This window comes from Magnolia sinica, chromosome 1 (genome assembly GCF_029962835.1).
Source record: "Magnolia sinica isolate HGM2019 chromosome 1, MsV1, whole genome shotgun sequence".
Lineage (NCBI taxonomy): Eukaryota > Viridiplantae > Streptophyta > Magnoliopsida > Magnoliales > Magnoliaceae > Magnolia > Magnolia sinica.
In genome coordinates this window covers 20387131-20403119 of record NC_080573.1, presented here as the reverse complement: position 1 = coordinate 20403119, position 15989 = coordinate 20387131, and the positions used below count along the sequence as shown (strand labels likewise).

At 39.3% G+C, this 15989-nt stretch overlaps 1 protein-coding gene across 1 annotated transcript in view; it reads left to right on the top strand.

The window, feature by feature from the left end:
• Positions 1–9069, top strand: part of LOC131242564 (cullin-4-like) — a 61152-nt gene extending 52083 nt beyond the window's left edge. Inside the window, exons 10-17 of the mRNA XM_058241286.1 lie at positions 6184–6290; positions 6447–6507; positions 6605–6736; positions 6836–6973; positions 7061–7141; positions 7224–7304; positions 7467–7547; positions 8558–9069. Of these exons, the coding sequence (XP_058097269.1) occupies positions 6184–6290; positions 6447–6507; positions 6605–6736; positions 6836–6973; positions 7061–7141; positions 7224–7304; positions 7467–7547; positions 8558–8671 (795 nt within the window). The 3' untranslated portion in view covers positions 8672–9069. The remainder of the gene's footprint in view (positions 1–6183; positions 6291–6446; positions 6508–6604; positions 6737–6835; positions 6974–7060; positions 7142–7223; positions 7305–7466; positions 7548–8557) is intronic.
• The last annotated feature ends 6920 nt before the right edge of the window (positions 9070–15989 follow it).

Sequence of the window (15989 nt, the reverse complement as noted above, 5' to 3'; positions counted from 1 at the left end):
CCTACATCTGCCCCTTGGCAGGCTTCTACTGTTTGATAGGCATAGGCAAGTGATGCAGGACAATTAATCACTTGCTCTAAAAGCTCGAACTATTAGAGCATGGCGAATTAATCCCTTTATCTCCTAGCCCAGGCCCCACATCTCATGGGGTTACGAACCCCCCTCATGGGCCCCAAATCACATGGGTACTGCCTCATACGGGCCGCTCACCCCGAGTGTGTACTCGCATCCCACAAGCTACCCCACTCGAGCTCGATGTGAAATGCGCATTAATCACCCCTGGTGAGGAGTCTCAAACACGAGACCTCCCCCGTGGGCCCCGCCCACCCCGAGTGTGCCTTTGCATCCCACAGGCGATCCCACTCGAGCCCGGTGTGAAAATGCCCCTGCACTAATCACCCCCGGCGAGGAGTCTCGAACACGAGACCTCCCGCTCTGATACCAATTTGATTCAGGACAATTAACCACTTTCTCTAAAAGCTCGAACTGTTAGAGCATGGCGAATTAATCCTTTTATCTCATAGCACAGGCTCCACATCTCATGGGTTAGGACCTCGGCTGAACCCCCCTCATGGGCCCCAAATCACATGGGTACCGCCTCACACTGGCCGCCCACCCCAAGTGTGTCCCCGCATCCCACTGGCTATCCCACTCGAGCCCGGTGTGAAACGCGCATTAATCACCCCCGATGAGGAGTCTCAAACATGAGACCTCCCCCATGGGCCCCGCCCACCCCAAGTGTGCCCCTTCATCCCGCAGGCGACCCCACTCGATCCCGGTGTGAAAATGCCCCTGCATTAGCAAGGCCCGCATCTACTCCGCGAGTAGGCTTCCACTAGTATAGTGGGCTTCTAGTAATGATTCTACCAGGAATCTAGCACTTCTTGTGCATGCAAATGATAGATGCACAAGCATATCAAGTAGTCATGAATCATGCATTATATAGATCATTTCGATTTTCAGATTTGAATCAACAGTCCCATACTATCCAGTAATATCAGTATATCATTTAATTCGTGTCCAATTAGTAATTCAACATATAGGTTGCATCAATACAGTAAATTAAACAATTGATTATACTAACGCATTAATTAAAACATATCATTATTATTATATTAATACAGAAATGACACATTCATCCAAATCAAGTAAGAGTATATAGCAACTGCATTAGGGTAAGTATAGAACATATCAAACAATTCATCTATTTTAATTTGATGGAAGAGAAACATATCGAGATCACTCACCTTGAGGCGGTAGAGATGATTCCATAAACTAATTTGATTTGAATTTGAATTCCCTAAAATCACATAAATGAAAATTAATTTCTAATCTTACTAGTCACATGGGGGGCCCACCTTTGAATTCATAAATTAGAAAATAATATTGCAAACATTAAAGTGCTGTTAGAATTAACCCCCTGGAATTTCTATAGATTCAGACTGTTTTCAGTAACAGGCCTAAAAGTTGATTTTTCTGAAAGGTCGGGCGACATTCTGTAATATTCTGAGATATTATACCAGAACTCCCTGACTTTGCGAAAAATTCTATTTTAACCCTGAAATTTTTAATTTTTATGCAGTTTGTGATGATTTACACGAAATTTTGGGGATTTATTTAATTTGATAATTTAATGTTCGCACCTTTGGTAGATGGATCAAGGTAGATCGATCAAGGCCAACCATTGATCGTCACTTGATCAATTTCAAGGGACAACCGATGATCATCTTGATCCGACCATTTATACCTTAATTTATTACAATTATTAATGATCACATTTATTGGTCAACGCGGCCCACTAGATGGTTAGTTCGATCATCAAATATGGATGTCATCATCGTCTGATGTCCGGATTTTGATAGTCGGTCCAGATTGAGTTAGATCTCAACCATCCAATAGTTCCACACAATAAATCAACATATGATTCATTGTCTACCATTTCCTCGGATCGATGCGGCCCATCCAATGGTCCTATCGGTCTGAAATTCAAGATTTTAATTTATTTTGTTCTTAAGAATCTGATGAACGGTGAGGATTTAATCACATGTTTCAGATTATGTTATATAACTCCCTATGCCAAGTTGTCCCTTGTGTAGAGAATTACTCTTCCGATATTAATTCATTTTCCTTAAATTAAAGAAGAACCTTGGTAAATATATGATCGGTACGGTCCCTTGAGGTGTTGAATATGTCTAATTCTTAAAATTATTACATGATCGAATCTTAGAAAACCCGTGAACTGTACAGATCATATCGATCGTTGTCCATCATGGAAAAATCTCACCTTCTGCACATCAACCATAAAGCCATGCGCATCAGTGTACCTTTCCACATGGTTGAGTTAGACATACACAATAAATGTGTGATTGATTCAATTCGTCCAATGCGTAAATCAATGCCAAATTAAACTACTGCAGAAACAAAATAAAGAAACAATCATTATACTAACCCGAATAGACGAATTCCAAAAACCTCTCTCCCACTTTCTCTTTCGTTTTTTTTTTCTACAAATTTGTTTATTTGGTTCTTTGAGTCGTAGTAGGACTCTCTCTCACTGTCTCACAAGCTCCCTCTTTAAGAGAGATGTTTCGTTGAGAGACTACAAGATGCGAGGGAGAGTTTGGATAAAGAGATATAAGATAAGGGATAAGATGAGATCGGCAAATCTCTCTCTAACTCAAAATTAAATATAAAAATTTTAAATTTTATTTTATTTTAAAAAAAATATATGGGTGTTACATTAATGTAACGCTCGTATTTTTTTTATAAAAATTGAATTTTAAATTTTAAAATTTAATTTTGAGAGAGAGAGAGAGAGATCCACCAATCTCATCTCATCTCTCCTCTTATCTCTCCTTATCCCAACTCTCTCTCATATCTCGTAGTCTCCCAACAAACCCTCTCTCTTAAAGAGGGAGCGTGTGAGAGCGAGGGTCCTACTAAGACTTAAAGAACCAAAGAAAGAAAATCGTAGAAAAGAAACGAAAGAGAAAGTGGGAGAGGTTTTTGGAATTCGTCCATTCAAGTTATTATAATGATTTTTTCTTTGTTTTCTTTCTGCAGTAGTTTAAGTCGGCATTGGTCTAGTTTTCCCAAGACCACAAACAAGTGTTCCCATCTGTGTGAATGCCGATGCAAAAGCGAACTAAAAGTCTTATAACTTGCTCCACATTTGTGCTCATTTCCATCTACTTTGTTATTCCAATCATTTGGTAACGACAGGATGATCCACAAGAAAGATGGCAAGATTCGAACCTATGGCCAGCCCACCCCTGCCCTACTGGGTTGGGTGATCGGGTTAGCACCCCTCTTCGCCTCTATACCAGAAACAAATGCATTGCTCTACCCAGAGTGTAACCTTGTCTCCCGTACCCCTTTTCTGGTTGTATCATTACCAATTGTCCGCCGCTTTCCACTTGAAACCTCCTCAAAACTTCCCCCATCTTCTTAAATTGAAGTTTCACTGTCAAATTGATGTCATCTTCATCAAAATCAACTCCTGGACTAGATGAGAATTTTTCTTCTTGACGAATATCCTCACGGCTCGAACCTCCGTGCAACTCTCAAAGTGTTTGTCAATGGAGGTCATCTCCCCCACAAAACTGTCGATCTCATTGAAGACTTCCTACGACCAAAGCTCCAAAGGCCAACCCCATATCTGAATCCATACCTCTTACCAAGTAAAGGCCAACACTCCTATTTGCGAATTCCTCTCACAAGCTCGTCTTTGAACACCGATCATACCAGAACAATCCGATTAAGGTCAGCGTTCAGATTTAATGAAATGAGGATCCCAGACTCAGAGAGATACTTCAACACCCTGTTATTCTCCAACATCCTGCAAGTCTCCTTGAGCAAAGGCCTCAATTCGTCCAGAGAGGCCCCTTCTCAGACTGAAACTACTAGACATCTTTGGAAAGCCGAAGCCACCTCTTCGACTAACCTCGGCTCGATGATGATGGTTGAGCAAAGGATTCCTTACTTTTGTACACCCATTTTCCTTCCTTTCCCTCGTCCAGGCCCTTCTACTCATCTTCCCTAATGATTATTCATTCCCCACCTCTATCTTCTCCTTTCATTCCTCCCTTTGAGGGGACAAAACTACCTTCCTCTCCCAACTTCTTTGAATATTGTAGCCAAGTTCAAATTATCTTCGATATTATTGAAATATTTTTGATATTATCTTTATTTCCAGCTCAGCAATACTGATAGCACTGGTAGTGATACCAATAGCACTGGTAGTATCAAAAATTCCAGGTATTAGCAATATGTCGCCAACGTATCAATATCGCTAATGTAATCATCAATATTTTCAACTACGTAAATTTTAGGTGTCGCTTGTATTGCCAATTCATCAATATCACCAATGTATCGCTAATATTTTTGACTATGTAAATTCTAGGTAATGCTTGTATCATAAGTGTATCGACGATATTTCAATGATATCGCCAACGTATTGATATCATCATAATTTCGTTCATTAGAAAAAAATTTATTTCAACTTTTTTTTTTTTCATGGGCACATGGTTGTATGTAGTGTTCAATTTGTCATTGATAATATTAATAATATCTCAATATTATCGATATCGCAAAATGCGCGATATTGAGACCGCAATCTTTCATTTCCTTTCCAATTGTTGATGATTTCTTGGTGAAATATCCTGTGTTGATATTTTGCAATATTGATGGATGTTTGGATGAAAGATTGGATGGTTAAATAGGCTGGATGGGATGGTTGGACTGATTTCTACCACAGTACATGCTTTTAAGGCTCCATTAAATGGAAACTCATTATGTATGCATTTTTATTTTTATTTTTGCAATATTTTTATTTTTAAATATGCAAATATGTACATTTTAACATCTCCTGAAGTTTCGCTGAAAATTCCATCATTTTCCCATGTTTCCCCGCATTTCTGGTTATCAGATATCGATATTTTTTTTGTATCCCTGGTCAACGAAACTTGTAACAATATCGATACTTTGAACACTGATTGTAGCCAAGTCCTTCTCTGACCACGTTGCTGGATAGTTGTCTACAAATAATCTCAACAATAGTAGTAGCCTACTACTCTTCCCCTGAACTCCCCCTCTCTGACTCCTCCTTACCTCTACCCAGCCCTCTCCTTCTCTCTTTCTATTGTCTCCCTCCTCCCTCTTCCCTCCTGCTCCCAACCCCAACCCTGGTCCTATAACCCTATTTACTAGACTTCCCTCTTCCCCTTCTTTGGAATGAATGTTTGGTCCCCACCCATGAAGCCTTTTCCTCCCTTCTAACCCTAAATCTCGACCTACCCCTCTTAGTTGAGCTTCTCTCTCTCTATGAAAATCCCCTCCCCTTGAATTGAAAGATCAGAAACCCTTAGCCTTCTCCCCGAATGCAGCTTTACTCTGAGATCAAAATACTGCATCAATGGATCTTTCCATCCTGCCATACCGAACCAGTTGCTTGACTCGCCTTTCTGTTTCGAACCAGCTTTGCCAAGATGTTGATCATCTCATCAGTCGAAATGCTCTTCAAATTGCCATTCCCCTCCGAATCGGTCTTCGAATCGCCACTAGTATCTCATCTTCCCGACTTACTCTACTGTTAAGACAACCGCTTCTTATTTGCAATCAAGTTCATGTAGTTCCTGAAGGATTAGAGTTTTTAACATTCTCCAGATTGTCAACGCCAGTTGCCAATTTGTCGATTGTAATCAACCTATGTACTAGACTGTTAGATAGCATTTGATTATAATCAACCTATGTAATAGTCTATTACAGTGCACCGGTGGGACTTGTGGGAGTTTTGTCTTCTCATTACCAGTCCCAAGCCCAATAAAGGAGGGTTGCATCAGGTTGGCAGCCGGCGTCAAACTTATGCCATAACTTCCATCATGAATCTAAACAATATGATATTCTTGAGATTACCAGTGTTCCTTCTTTCCATTGTCTAATAAGATTGCCTGGTTGTTCAACTTTTAACATTAATCTGTTTCTAGCCCATCCCTCGCTTGATTTTTACCAGTTATAAGACGAGCAGCTCTTGTTTTTGCATATTATATTTAGCTTTGTCCAGCTCACCACTTACATGGACTCCCCATTTCTTCCTTCTGTATTATGCCCTGCTATAGTACCTTGTTTTGTTTGTTTGTTTTTTTTTTTTGGGTTGTAATTTAACTAATGCTGATGCTTTGACAGGACATTGAATTGTCTAAAGAGATTAACGAGTCCTTCAAACAGTCATCCCAAGCAAGGACGAAACTCCCATCGGGAATTGAGATGAGCGTCCATGTCCTAACAACTGGGTGTGTATGATTAAAATCTATTTTCGTCTCATGTAAATTGATAGGAAATTTCTTTCATCCTATTTATATGCTTTCATGAAAATTCAGCCATCATCCAATCACTCAATTATTTTTTACTGGGTAGCTGTAATTTTGGTATTTGTGGACTTTGGGCAGGTACTGGCCTACATATCCACCCATGGATGTTCGGCTGCCTCATGAACTGAACGTTTATCAGGTTAGGTGCAAGTAATTGTTCAGCAAGCCCAGCCTCATTCTTTAACTTGGATTGTTCTTTGAATCTTTGCTTCCTTCTGTGCTTCTTGGTGCAACAGGACATTTTCAAAGAGTTCTATTTGAGCAAGTATAGTGGGAGGCGTTTGATGTGGCAAAATTCGTTAGGTCACTGTGTATTGAAAGCCGAGTTCCCAAAAGGTAAAAAGGAGTTGGCAGTGTCGCTGTTCCAGGTAGGTTTTTTCTTTTGGAATCTTCATTCAGTTTGTACTTTCCCTTAGTTTAGTGCCTCTTTTGATTGTCTAGCTCCTTTGCTGTTTCATGTGTGCCAGACTGTTGTTTTGATGCTGTTTAATGATGCCCAAAAGCTTAGTTTTCAAGATATCAAGGACTCTACTGGCATCGAGGATAAGGAGCTGAGGAGGACTTTGCAGTCGCTTGCGTGTGGCAAAGTTCGTGTACTTCAAAAGGTGGGTAGCCTTGGTGCTTCTTTGAGTCCACTGTTACGTGATTTAGCTTATTAATTTTATTTTATTTTTAATTCTGGGATTGTACAGTTCCCTAAAGGGAGAGAAGTGGAGGATGAGGACTCATTTGTGTTCAATGAAGAATTCAGTGCTCCACTCTACCGCATAAAGGTATATTTCTTTTGTTCCAAAAAAAAAACTCTACTACTGAGATTTGAAGCTCGAAAGAGTAGCTAACATCTTGAGGGAGCAGGTAAATGCCATCCAGATGAAGGAGACAGTCGAAGAGAATGCAAGCACCACGGAACGAGTTTTCCAGGATCGGCAGTATCAGGTTCACTGCTTGTTAGGAATATGCATTATATATGATATGAATGCCGTTCTGGTTTCGATCTTTACTAGAGTTAGCAAAATGCAGACAGGCTTTATTCCTAACAAGCACCCCATCCGTTCCTTTCGCTTTTATGCATCACACACTGCCATGGTTTTATCGCAGGTTGATGCTGCAATTGTTCGCATAATGAAGACTAGGAAAGTACTGAGTCATACACTCTTGATAACTGAGCTTTTTCAACAGGTAATGCATATTTGTAGTTGGTATCTGTGAGAAGCATGACTACAACTGTATTTCAAAATCCAAACCACTGATGTTTACGTTAAGAATGGCTCGAACTGTCTGATAAGATTGTAAATCTCTGCCAGGAAAACATGAAATGCTTCTTTCGCATCACCACTTCTTGCCCCTTTACCTACCCTAAATGGTTGGATGAAGGTCATTGGAAATGCAATTCCATATGTTTAATTGTTTTCCCCCCCTAAAAGGGGTGTGGTCCAGTGGTACTGGTACCACTGTCACACTGGGATGGGTTGTTGTGGGCCTCGTGCTGTGTGGATGACATCCAATTCCAACCTGTTGATGAGATGCACCCCATCCTGTTGTCCTCAGCTCAAAGATCACGCCAATCCAATCACAATCCAATCATATGGTGTGGCACACCATTGACAACAATGTTCAACCACCCAAAGCCCTTCAAATTGCGGGTTGGGCCCACTGTTCTGCATTGATAACGTTCAAACCATAAAAGAGACGTGCCCCAAATTGGAAATGGTCACTCAAAAGATCAGACCAATCCAATCCAGGTGAGCCACTGCATATAATTTAGTGTTTTTTATGGCTGTTTCCTATTGTTTTATATGGTGTCGCCGACCTGTTGAATGGATGTCTGATTCTTTTGGGTGTCTTAAAAATAGTGGCGGCACAACTTGAATGTGTTGGATGTTTTACACACGGTACATAGGGCCCAAGACAGGTTGCTACCACATTACTTACAGTGGTGATGGTACCATGGGAGCATGCCCTTAAAAAAAAATAGCATTTGTGTTGAATTCTGAATTCTGCCCTTTTACCAATGTTTTCTAAATTTTCATTGAATAAAAACTTTTAAGAACTGACCTTTTCAGCATTTCACAATACCAGAAATTCCACTTTAGTGTGCTGTTACTTTGCTATTGTTTTCTTACATCGGACCAATATTTTGGCCAAGGTGATTAATGAGGGTCTCATGCTTTCTGTTGGCGACCTGACAGCTCAAGTTTCCAATAAAGCCAGCGGATTTGAAGAAAAGGATCGAAAGCCTCATAGACAGGGAGTACCTGGAGCGGGACAAGAGCAATCCACAGATATACAACTACCTGGCTTAAATGGTCACCTCTCTCCATTGATGGACAGGATGAATGGATTGCGCAAGGAAACTGCCTTTTCCCAGCACCCTGCTCAAATGAGGCTGGTCTGATGCTCGGCGTGCTCTTGTTAGAGCAAATGTACAGGAACCATGCCTATTTGTTTCATACAGTTCAACACTGTAAAGTATCATCTTTCATCACCTGTATTTCTTTCCATTTCTTGTATGGACTGCACCGTTGTGAAATGCAAAAGATAAATGAACGGAATGCTCCTTCAAATCGAAGGTTATGCTCTCATTTAAAACAATGCCGTCATTGTGCATAATGACTGGACCACATGGAATTTTTGTTGTAACAACAGTTGAAGATCCAACCATGGTAAATAGGTATGGTCAACATGTTAGACCACTGCAGTATGTTATGTTCACCCGTGCACTCTAATCTCTTTGTTCCTCCAGAAAGCTAAGGAATATGATCAGCAGCACAATAAGGTAAGTCGGAAGTCTAGCAGTTGGATTTGGGCCTTTTCCAATGACACAAACCATTTATTTGATAAGACATGCTCGAGTGACCTCTCAGATTGAATATGTCAACCCCTTTTGAGTAAACAAAGGTTGCTGATTTTTCATGTTCAAAGCAAAAGAGCCAAAGTATTGAAAGGGTTGAAATAATTCAGTTGAGAGCTTGGCTTTCCACCATTCAAAGTGAAACTCGTGACTTAAACGGTTTTGGATCACTGGAAGATGACCCAGAAGACCGAAATCCTGACTTATTGTATTGCAATACATCGGATGTATTTGACCAAAATGTCTGAATGTTTAGCTGTGATGTATTTCAAGAGCGTGATTGAATCGAGTGATCGGATATTCATCTGCATGCTTTATGATCAGGTGGTTTTCGGTCATGCTCTTATGGTGATCTGATCGTGGGTGTTGGACATGTTCGCAGTCTGTCTGATCTATCAGTCAGTTTTCTGTCACAATCTATGGTCACATGATTGTAGTTGGACATGTTTGTAGTCCGTCTGATGTATTACATGTTATTGGATGCTTGTGGAAATGTTACGCCTTCTAATTTGTTAGGCATATACCTCACATAGTAAACACGTGGCTGACTTTTGTAGGCAGATCAGTGGCATTACTTTTGCTGATGTGGATGGAAAGATGGGGGATGAGAGCCACCCTGTCCCTCGGGTGCGCCACCGCTCTAGGACCAGGTTCGAAAAAATCAGGCCGGTTCAGATCTCATGTGGGCTATGCCATGGAAACAATTGAGATGAGATATTCTTTCATTAAAATTATCCAAATTGTGTGTGGGGTCCACTGTGGTGTGTATGTGCCATCTGATCGGCTCATCCGACAAGCTGCACCAGGATGGATTTCTTGAAAATCAGAATATTCCAAGACTTATGTGGGCCACACCATTTAAATTTAGAAGTTCCAATCATAATTTACACCATTCCTTATGGAGTGGCGCACCTAAGTCTTGGATGGGACTGATTTTTAGTTGAAAATGTGGCAGCCCACCTGATGGACGGGTTGGATCTGATGCATGTTTGTCTCACACGGTGCTCGGTCGGAGCAAGTGGTGCCTTCGTGTGCTACACAAGTCAAGGCTATTGCAGTCCATTTCATATTCTTAGAAGATTTATCTTATGTTTGATAGATTACGGATGTGATTGTGAGTGTGATCGATTCTAGTAGCGTCCCATCTTCCACGGAGAGCTATAGACCGTAAAGATTTCTTGTTGGGTTTTAAGTGCTCTTGTGATGGGAATCAAAAGAGGGGGAAGTTTGAAATCTTACAAGAGCTTTTATGGTCAAGACCCGTGGGCCCTGCACGCCACCTGAACAGAAGTCCAACCAGAAAAAACTGGGCCGTCTGATTTGTCATGGGGCAACATAGTCCACTCACACCCTTGATTTTGTCCAGTTCTTCAACATGGATCCCTTGGATGGTTTGATCTCCAATTGGAACCCTTGGATGGGTTTTATCTTCAATCAGACATCTAGGACCCCATTTTATTTTATGATAAGATGCTTGGGAATCGATACGAAGACCTCATTGTTGAAATAAGGTTATCTTCACACAATCTACCACTTTAGCTATGAATCGGTGTGTTGATAAAACATTCACATGGACCACCCAAATGGGAACAGTGATAAATTGCTCCCAAAATCACAATGTTCACATGGTGTGACCCACCTAAGGTTTTTTATCAAGCTGATTTTTTTATCTACTCTTCATCCTAGTGTTTAGTAACATTCAGATGGGTAACCTGGAACGACCAGGTAAACTCAGCAAGGAAACTCAGTTAGGGTTGTTGGTGTGTAATGAGGACACCGAGTCAGGGTGAATCAATTCCACCCTACTCGGCATAGTCAGAGAACACTCGTCTGGTTGACCTGTGGGGTCGAACTTGAGCTGAGTTGAGTCGACGCGGATGAGTTGCATGGGACTTGTTCGAGTTTGAAAACAATGCTTACAATGATGGTAGAATAAACAATAATCATATTTAACAATAAATTATAATATTATATATGAATGCACGTTTAATGGCTGCAACATAGAAGTATAAAATAACAGTAGGAGTGGCGACAAAAATCGAGATCTTGTCTCATTTTAGATGTAGCCCTTGATGGTATCTGCACATCTCCACTTCATCCAGCTCTATTTCTATTTGAAATGAACATACAAATCTCTACATCTTTTTTGAATTATATGGGTAAGAAATTGAGGGTATTTTTCTCAACGGCTACTCGATGAATGGGTCAAATCATACCAGCTTCATTTTGAGTAAGCTCAATGATATTGTTCAATCAGAGCCAAAGATATTGGAGCTTTGTGATCTATATTACCCTTTATTTTATTTTTTTTGTCATGCCCTAAAATGATTTGGAAAAATGAATGGATGGAGATGTAGAATGGAGTCAGCCAAGATGATGCCAACCTTATCTTGGGCCCGTATCTGCATCATTTATTCATTTTCCATATCATTTTAGGGCATAATCCAAAAAATAAAGAACCAACTCCCATAAGGACCATACTCTAGGAAACAATGGTGGCTAAACACTGTATTATTAAAAACTTCTTAAGGCACACCTTAATGTTTTCATAGTGTTTATTTGCCATCCAATCTGTTGATGAGGTCACATAATCATGGATGAATGAATATATATATATATATATATATATATATATATATATATATATATATATATATATATATATATATATATATATATATATATATAAAAGCTGAGCTTGACTCCTATCTATCAAGGTAGTCGATCGAGTTGCTTTCACACAGGAATATGAGACAAAATTCTTTTTCTATTTCATGACGGGCACTCAAAGACCTGGCGAATGATGGCCCACGATCCAAAACTTTTGAGGCTCATTTACAGCCAATCACCACTGTTTGTTATGGTATGGTCTACCTGATAATTGGGTCTGCTTCATTTTTTTGGATAATGCCATGAAATTATCTGAAAAAACGGATGGACAACGTGGATGCAGAATAAACACATCAAGGTGGGCTCCACAGTAAGGACCGCACCGTCTTATGTGAGGCCGGGTCTCACCAAATCTGCTCTCCTAAATCATCCTGCCGTCGCAACAAATTGCTTGTCATTTCACATCCTAGAATCTTTGATTTGGGTCACGTCTGACAAACCCGAGCGACACGTGGACCTAAGAGACGGTTAAAGCAGCACGGTGGATCCCTGACGGTGGGGCCCAATGTGATGTATGTTCCTTATATCCATTCCTTCCATCAGTTTTGAAAGCTAATTTTAGGATATTATATCAAAAGTGAGGCAGATCCAAATGTTTGGTGGACCACACCACAGAAACAGTGGAATTGAATACTGACCATTAAAAACATCTTGGGCCACTGGACAGTTGATTTTCCATCAACCTGTTAAGAAGGTAAAAAAGACCTAAATGAAGGGATCACACAAATGTCATCTTGAATCAAAACTCTGGTGGCCCACGAGAAGTTATTAATGATCAATCACCACTGATTCCTGTCGTGGGGTCCACCGGAGATTTCAATCTGTTTTATTTTTAGGATCATGCCCTGATATGAGCTGTTAAAACGGATGGACGACACTTAATGTAAGTTACAGACATCACGACGGGCCCCACATTCAAGGATCCGCGCCCGATTAAAGCCATGTGCATCCCGACCCGGCAATGGACAAAAATGAACTTCCAGTGAAAAGGCATTTGACTTGCATCTCTACCTGGCAATGGACAGACGGGAAATTCCGCTTACAAGTCATCTGCATCTCCCTTGTCAGTGGTGTAGGATTGGGTACTACGCCCACATGGCACTAGCTAGGGACAGACGACCCTTGCTTTGTGCGGCCCACTATAATGTTCATATTTTATCTATATATATATATATATATATATGATGTCCATTCATTTTGACAAACTATTTTAGGGCATGAGAAAAAAAAGAGGTAAATTGAATGCTAAGGTGAATCACACCATAGGAAGTAGTGGGGATTGAATGCCTGTTGTTGAAAATTTCTTGATGGCCACCATAATGTTTGCTTGCCATCCAACCTGTTCATAAGAGAATAGAGAAAAATAAATATTAGCATGATCCAAAACTTATATGCCATGCAAAAAGTTTTCAATGATAAGCTTTCAATCCTCACTACTTCAAGCTTTTATGCCATGCATACAAAAAGTTTTCAATGATAACCTTTCAATCCTCACTACTTTTGGTGGTACGGTGGTCTTGATGCTTGACTCCTTTTTAAGCTTATCTCCTAAAATGATACATGAAAATGACTAGACGGTGTGGATAAAATATAAATATTACAGTGCATCTTATAAAGCCTGTGACAGGACTGTTCACCTCTAACAAGTCTTAGAGAGGTACTATTCAATTCGCATCTCATAAATGATAACTTTGTTGTTTATTTATGTTTGGATACACCAAAAATATAAAAAATAAATAGAAATAAAATATTTTGCTAGACTGAATCACATATGAAATACTCTGTCCTTAAAGCGTGATTCGCCCCCTTATCAACTGTTGATGGGTTACAGGTGAATTGCTTCCAGGATAAGACAAACCTTATCTGGATCCGGCATGCAGCAATCACAATAGGTCCACTGTGGAACAATTTTAATGTAGCAGATTCCTTCTGACAGACTCAGACAGTGGAGATGTTTTAAGTATTTTAGAATGGAGATATGGATCGTATCTGATTTGATGGGAGAGATAGTGTGTTGAGATGATGAAATCGAACTAAAATGGTCCAGTTTATATAGGCATCAGGTATAACACCATTGCTGTGTGGTATTCAATGGTTCAGAACGTTTGAAAAACGTTTCTGGCCGTTGTCCATTAATCTCAGATGTTTTTGGTCGTCATATCAGAAAATTTGACTATTAGATCCTAGCCAAGTGCAAAGTGCGCCATCTAGCACCACTATAGCCACACTGCTCACGCTCTCGCCCGTGCCCAAGCGCGTGCGTGCTTGCGTTCTAGTGCATTGCACTGGAACATGCAACCCCTGTTTCATCTCCTCCAAAAACTCCAAGTAAGAATATTCTTTACAAGTCCACATATAAATCATAAAAGTTTTCTTCTCATTTTCGATGTGGGACAAAGCACACCCACTGCACTTTTAAATTAAAAAAATTCAAAAAGCATTTTGACAGGAAAATTTTGAAATTTTGAAAATTTTGAATTTTCATTTTTATTATTTTTTAAAAACCATTGATATTCAACAAACTCAACACCTTCCTATAACTTAATGAGTATACTTTGTGATGCCCACTATGATATATGTGTCTTATTCACACCACCGACCATTTTTTCAGCTCATTTTAAAGCATGAGCCTTAATAATGAAGCACATTAAAAGTTCAAGTGGACTGTGCCATAGGAAAAAAAGGGATAATGACATCCTCCATTAAGGTGCATAGTGATGTATTTGTCATCCAACCTGTTAATAAGATCACATAGACATGAATAAAAGGAAAACATGAGTATCAACTTGATCTAAAACTTGTGGCTTGAAGAAGTTTTCATTGGTAGGTGCTCAAATTATATTGTTTTCTTTTGGTGTAGTCTACTTGAGCTATGTATGTAATTCAATTTTGGGCTCATGCCCTAAAATGAGCTGGAAAAAATGGTTGGATGACATAGATGAAACACATACATCATGGTGGGCCCCACAAAAGTTTGTTGAGTATGATATAGCTTATGAAGTTACTCAATGCGCAATCCATGCTGGTGTCCAGTAGCATGGATGGTTTAAATCGTCCAAATTGTTTATGGGGTCCACCATGGTGTGTATGTCCCATCAAATCCACTTATCTAATGCCCCACACCAAAATTAATGGTGATTCCCTGGGAAGTCATAATTGTGCGACACGACTGGGATTTTGAGGTTTTAGGCCTAATTTCACTCATTTTCCTATAGTGTGGCAACTTGTGTCTAATGCATGTTGAAATGATTTTTAAGATTCATGGGGATTTGGAAGTTTTAGGCCTAATTTCACGCATTTTCCTGTTGTGTTGTTTATATAAAATTTACTCCAATAGTGAAATTATAACCATTATTTAGACCATACATTAAAAATTTTAAGTTCAATTAAAAACTCATATAAGAACACTAATGAGAACAAAATAAAATTGCTTGCCTAACTTTAGAGCCTATTTGATAGTGAATAATTCTTTACTGTTAAACAAAAATAAACAATAATTACAAATTACTTTACATATCTTTTAATGTGAGTTGTATTTGGCTGTAATAATTGTATTTTTTCATTGTTTGCATTGTTGATAAGAAAATTATAATAATGATACTTTTACACTACTTCGCGCCACATCATCTTTAAAAAAAAAAGAAAAAAGAAGCTAATGCAATCATTCAATTGACAATTTTTACCATAATCACATAAAAAGAGTAACATCAATTATTATAAATTATAATTTTCTTTTCTTAATACATTTGCATTTGTTGAGCTATTTCATTGATTGACTTAATTGCGGTAAAAACATATTAATAACATTTTAAAAAAATATTTTTTTAAACATACTCCCACTCACGGACACTGCAATGAACACCTAAACTCATGACCTCAGTGTTGAAACCTAAAGACCCAACAATATTTCTTTTAACTATTAAAAAAAATAATAATACTCTTCATCATAAAAATCAATTCACATTGTGCAAGTGTTAAGAGTTTAGTAGGCTGAATTTGTACATTTTCTTCACCAGGTGAGTCATGTCATTGATACACTCTACGGTGGTCCCACAAAGAAACTTATAGTTAGACATCCCATTCCGCTGGTCCATGCATCG